The following is a 6348-nucleotide window of genomic DNA, read 5'->3' as shown; positions in this document are numbered from 1 at the left end:
ATTGTTTTACGATTATCAATTGAATATACAGTATGTGAGAATTCATAGGATAAAGCGAACGGTGCCAGTTTGTGGCGCGCGCTCTTAATTAAGAGCGATAACGCGCAGTCTTGATTCAGTGCTCATCCACCCTGACCGAGCAAGTTGAGAGCAAGCAGTAAGGGGGATTTACAACTTTATCAACACCAATGTCCCGCTTTACCCGAACATTATAAATAACAGCAGATATACCTACGAGTTTCTAGAAGAACTTGAATGAGACGAACTCTGAGGAGAACACCTTACATCAGCACCCCAGAAGGACATGCAGTTTCGCGGCGTTGGTGATCTTTTTGATTGGAAGAGCGGAAGGATTCTTTATCAAATAGGGGTCAGGAGCTGCGCTGCTACCTATCCAACGCAACATTACGAGTGCGCTGTTCAGTTAGTCAGTGGTCGTTAATCTTGCTGTGGGTTAAGTACTGACTTGGCACTCGACATTTTATGCAAGGAACTGCAGTACGGACTAAGTTTACAAATCGGCTACATTTTGTACGGGTGAACCATGGACGGTTTTCCGCTGTCTGGCGTGCTCTTTCTGTGCGCCCTGTGCCTGCCGTCCACCCTACCGGGCGGACAGGTACCAGTTACTCCCAGCTGCCACCAGGTGCGCGCGTCATTTCAGTCTCTGCACCCCGGGTCGAAATGGGCAATGGAGACTCCAGTTTCAGGTAACTATAACAAACCTCTTTTTGGTACCCGGCTCATTACATTATGTTTTACGTATGTTGATTCGATTATGTGAAACAGTTTAATGCCTCTGTAGGCATATCTGAAGGTGCTAGATTTGAAATTAATTCTATCCGTTTTAGTTTGCAATTTCATGTTAGCAAATTCCATTGTGAACTCTTTATCTACAGGTGTACTGTGCCTCTTGGGGAGGACCGGACTACAGCTATTGTTTATATGTGTATTTCACACGATGTAGAAACGGAGTATAATAATGGTATGTCAATCCCAATACAGCTTCATGTCATCATCAACAATAAACTGCACTACAGTTAAAAACGACCACCGATTTCTCAATGCTAGCTATGCTTCCCCTTATACGAACGGGAGTTAGCATTTAGCAGTCACTTCTAAGCCTGAAAAGGGACTACTAAATGTTATGCAGCTAAAACAGTCAAATATATTCAAATCGGACGTTAGTAGCCACACAGTGGGCCCTTTTACAATGCATAAATCCTGATTGATTGTTACGAATATTCACTTTGTTTAATCAGATTTGTTGAATGTGCCCCAGTCTACCCCACGGTCTGCGTTCCATTAACCGCTTTACCTATTAATTCGCCTACTAGAGTTATGTCATAAACCCTCAAAGTTCCAGAATGGGGTGAAAAAGGCAGTCATATTGGTCAGGGAGAAATACAAACCAGTTTAATTGGAATGAATGGCAGTATATACATAATCCTGATTTTACTCATGCAGGAAAATACAAGTAAAGCATGTGATATATCAGAAGTTGTGTAATATATATATATTTAAAGTTGAACCTTTATTTAACATGGCAAGTCAGTTAAGAACAAATTATTATTTACAATGACGGTCTACCGGTGAACAGTAGGTTAACTGCCTTGTTCAGGGGTAGAACGACAGACTTTTACCTTGTCAGCTCGGGGATTTGAGCCAGAAACTTTTTGGGTAGTGGCCTAACGCTCTAACCACTAGCCTATCTGCCGCTACCTACTCTCGGACAATATAATTATTGTCAACATAAAATATTGTCATATCATTATAAATACCGTTTATACTGGATTTATACACATTTTCTATATAAATAGCCTCTAAAATATATGTAAACAGATTTACATTTACATTTAAGTCATTTAGCAGACGCTCTTATCCAGAGCGACTTACAAATTGGTGCATTCACCTTATGACATCCAGTGGAACAGTCACTTTACAATAGTGCATCTAAATCTTAAAGGGGGGGTGAGAGGGATTACTTATCCTATCCTAGGTATTCCTTAAAGAGGTGGGGTTTCAGGTGTCTCGGAAGGTGGTGATTGACTCCGCTGTCCTGGCGTCGTGAGGGAGTTTGTTCCACCATTGGGGGGCCAGAGCAGCGAACAGTTTTGACTGGGCTGAGCGGGAGCTGTACTTCCTCAGTGGTAGGGAGGCGAGCAGGCCAGAGGTGGATGAACGCAGTGCCCTTGTTTGGGTGTAGGGCCTGATCAGAGCCTGGAGGTACTGAGGTGCCGTTCCCCTCACAGCTCCGTAGGCAAGCACCATGGTCTTGTAGCGGATGCGAGCTTCAACTGGAAGCCAGTGGAGAGAGCGGAGGAGCGGGGTGACGTGAGAGAACTTGGGAAGGTTGAACACCAGACGGGCTGCGGCGTTCTGGATGAGTTGTAGGGGTTTAATGGCACAGGCAGGGAGCCCAGCCAACAGCGAGTTGCAGTAATCCAGACGGGAGATGACAAGTGCCTGGATTAGGACCTGCGCCGCTTCCTGTGTGAGGCAGGGTCGTACTCTGCGGATGTTGTAGAGCATGAACCTACAGGAATGGGCCACCGCCTTGATGTTAGTTGAGAACGACAGGGTGTTGTCCAGGATCACGCCAAGGTTCTTAGCGCTCTGGGAGGAGGACACAATGGAGTTGTCAACCGTGATGGCGAGATCATGGAACGGGCAGTCCTTCCCCGGGAGGAAGAGCAGCTCCATCTTGCAGATCATAAATGTCTTCATTTTAGTTTTCTTGTAAAGCTGTGAGTGCTATTATTTGATACATATTGTTGCATTTACAACTTGTCTAAGTCATATCATCAACTGATTTCAGTCAGAGCATGGCTGTGGATTGACTGCATTGTTTGAATGGAATGTTGGCATATTAGTAGTCTGAGTACCTGTCTTTTTAGCTAACGTTCCACTCCTTGCCACTCCTTGTCATTGCCAAAGGCTCTTTGGCACATGACATGGAGTAGATTAGCTAAAGAGACTGGTACCCAGGCTAGCATATTGGCAGTTAATTTGAAACGTTTATGGAATCATTCCTCTTAAACATTCTGGCTAACAAACATACAGTGCAGATAAATTATTCAAATTCCTTATTTTACACTATCTTATCATAGCACTGGAAAACCATGGTTGACCAAATCCCTGACCAAAATGGCTAACCTTGATCACATCATAAGAAGATTAATTTCCATAGGTTCTTCCTATGAATTTTAACATTTAAATGTAGGCTGTAACTCAGGCTCCTCAACAGAAAATCAGATAATGCTGTTCATTCAACACAGAAACAAAGCAATGGTGAAACAGGGCAGTACTGCTCTGTTGAAGGATGACTTATCTAACATGAATCACCTGTAGGCCTTGCATATCCATCACACCTAGTTTGAGCACCCCACATCCCCCTGCTGAGAAAGAAGAGGAGGGGAGCTGATTGACAGAAGTGACAGAGGAGAGGAGATCATCTCCTAGATGCTCCATAGAGAGCTACTCCTCAGTGTTACAGGGGATGGCATAAATATGAGCCAGACTGTCATGGCCCTCAGAACATAACATCTCCTGAAAAGCTGCCTAATGATGCCAAAAGAGGACTCTATAGGGCGCTGGTCAAATGTAGTGTGCCATTTAGGATGGAGTCTTCCACTCTTCTTTCTCCCCATTAAAAGCCCTTCTCAACAATACAAAAGCACGTAGAGTTGACTCTTACAGCTAGCTACAGTATCACATGCATAAGCCCACACACTTCTCTACTTCAGCCCTCTGGCACACATTCTCAAACTTTCTCAGCATCCCTCAACCATGTTTTAACCATTTATTTGTGCCAGTGTAGGGCTTTGGTGGAAACATAGGAGCTTTATCTGTTGCCTCTAAATAACCATCTATCTGTTGCTTCTAACTAACCATCTAATTCAAATAATATAGTCAGACAGTGCCCTGAGCCAGCAATTTAATCCAACCTTTGTTATAGCCACTAAGACCTTGAACATGTATCTTGAATTAGAAAACCTTTTCCATGGTTACACAGGTTTTGAGCTGTTATGCGCTCAAAGCATGTATGGATTAGACAACCCAAATAGAACCGTATTCTTTATAGTGCACCTATTATAGTGCATTAGCTTTAACCAGAGCCTTACGGTCTATCTGGAAGTATTGTACTATGTGGAATAGGGTGCCCCACATAGGTCCACAAGGGAAAGTTACGTTTTCAACTAAAATCCTGGAAAGCAGGGTGCAGAAGTAATCTTTCCCCATCAAAAGCAGTTCAGCCAAGCCTGAATTCAAGCAATAACGACACACATCATTCTTTTCTATTATAACTGGATTATAGCTTCTGTCCAAATGTTGTGAATGATATTCACTATATTCAAGTCATAGTCACTAGTCAACTGCATTACACTCCAAAGTTACTTCAACTTCAACCAGTGAATGCTTGTGATTGCTAGCTATATGATCTATTCTACCAGTCTGCCATAATGAGTATTAGCATGCTAATAGCACATCCAGTACATTAAAATGTATATTTCTAAGGCGTATGCAGTAGGTTGATAATGATATCACCACAGTATGTTGTATCGGACATTTCAAACAACATTGCCAGCTAATGAGTAAACAGTCATGGTATTTAATTTAAGAAAATGAACAAGATTTAACAATGAGAGCAACCGTGGCTAATTTGAATGGGCACTAATGGCATATTTTGAGGGAATTTTACATCCGTGCCCAAGTATGACCCACGTGACTGCAGGGAAAGTCACTCTGTGATAAAGTTATGGCACCATATACATTAGAGGAGGGCATTATAGAATTTAATCTCTGAATTTAATCTCTGAATGTTTAACCATTGTCAGTGAGTGAAATGGTCCCAATTGTTCTCACTTCAATGAATTAAATGCTAAGACAAAATTGTCTAACATCAAATTCTTTAGTATCAAGTAGTACCAGCAGATATTAAGGTACAATATGCTGTCATAAGGGAGAAGGATATTTTTTTACTGATTTATAGTGATAAGAGTGTAACTAAAGTGATACAAGCCTGAGGCAGGACAGAATCCCCCATGGCCCTCTAGCTGCAGTAGAGTGGATTGTGACTGTGTGTTGGACTGTGTAGCTGATTGGTGCATGGTCACACTGCACTGACGGAGCCTGTTGCTCCCTGGCATTCCAAATGATTCAGTATGTAAATTGATGCCTCTCTCGTGTCTGAATCTCAACCACAATGTTTTAGTGTCATGTCAGAGTGGCGAAGTGCTCTTCAGGTTAATTGTTTTCACTCCTAGTCAGAGAATCATATTCCCACTGGAATTAGAGCAGTGTAGCAGCAAACAAAAACATGCACTGGGATGGTGTAAAGAGGGCATAACAAATCGGCTTGCTCTCCTGAATGCATTCTCCTTGCTATTAGTAACAATGTCTTGGGAGACAAATTAGATGAGATGGAAGGGTTTGTAAGGATCAAGGACAATCTCTTAGCAACTTCTAAAACAACTGGAGGCATTTAATTGGAGAGTGTCGGCCACTTTGCCCCCGCTGTGTCTCTGCTTACTTGGCCCCTGGAGATGAGATGTACAGTAAATTAATGTGGACAGGCTTAATGTCAGTTGGAAATGGAAAGGGTTGGACATGCTTAATGTCAGTTGGAAATGTGAATGGTTGGACAGGCTTAATGTCAGTTGGAAATGGAAAGGGTTGGACATGCTTAAGGTCAGTTGGAAATGGGAAGGGTTGGACATGCTTAATGTCAATTGGAAATGGGAAGGGTTGGACATGCTTAATGTCAATTGGAAATGGGAAGGGTTGGACATGCTTACGGTCAGTTGGAAATGGGAAGGGTTGGACATGCTTAATGTCAATTGGAAATGTGAAGGGTTGGACAGGCTTAATGTCAATTGGAAATGTGAAGGGTTGGACAGGCTTAATGTTAATTATTGGAAACAGGAAGGGTTGGTTGTGGGATTACAGGTATCACCCATTTGGACCCGATTGTGCCATATAACGTGCAGTACCTTGGACCAGAGCTCTATGTTTACTATGTAGGGAATAGCATACGGTTGCCATTTAGGTAGCAGAGTACTCCATGGGGGACATTTGATTTACACAGCTGTTTATTTTCTGGTTATTTACTGCACAGCGTTTTGATCTATTATTTAGATTTCATTGTCCTCCGTCTTGGTATTCACCATACACCAGACCAATACATGACACCAGACCATGATCCAGGGGTTAAATAAATGACGCCAGACCATGATCCAGGGGTTAAATACATGACGCCAGACCATGATCCAGGGGTTAAATACATGACGCCAGACCATGATCCAGGGGTTAAATACATGACGCCAGACCATGATGCAGGGGTTAAAT

General features: G+C 42.7%; 1 protein-coding gene across 1 annotated transcript in view; it reads left to right on the top strand.

Annotated features, from left to right (window-relative positions):
* Positions 1 to 201: 201 nt before the first annotated feature.
* The window catches only part of gpc3 (glypican 3), a 264625-nt gene continuing 258478 nt past the window's right edge, over positions 202 to 6348 (top strand). Inside the window, exon 1 of the mRNA XM_046323308.1 lies at positions 202 to 710. Within this exon, the coding sequence (XP_046179264.1) occupies positions 545 to 710 (166 nt within the window). The 5' untranslated portion in view covers positions 202 to 544. The remainder of the gene's footprint in view (positions 711 to 6348) is intronic.

Source organism: Oncorhynchus gorbuscha, linkage group LG23, assembly GCF_021184085.1.
Source record: "Oncorhynchus gorbuscha isolate QuinsamMale2020 ecotype Even-year linkage group LG23, OgorEven_v1.0, whole genome shotgun sequence".
Lineage (NCBI taxonomy): Eukaryota > Metazoa > Chordata > Actinopteri > Salmoniformes > Salmonidae > Oncorhynchus > Oncorhynchus gorbuscha.
The sequence above is the reverse complement of the archived record's forward strand: the minus strand, read 5'-3'. Positions and strand labels throughout refer to the sequence as shown.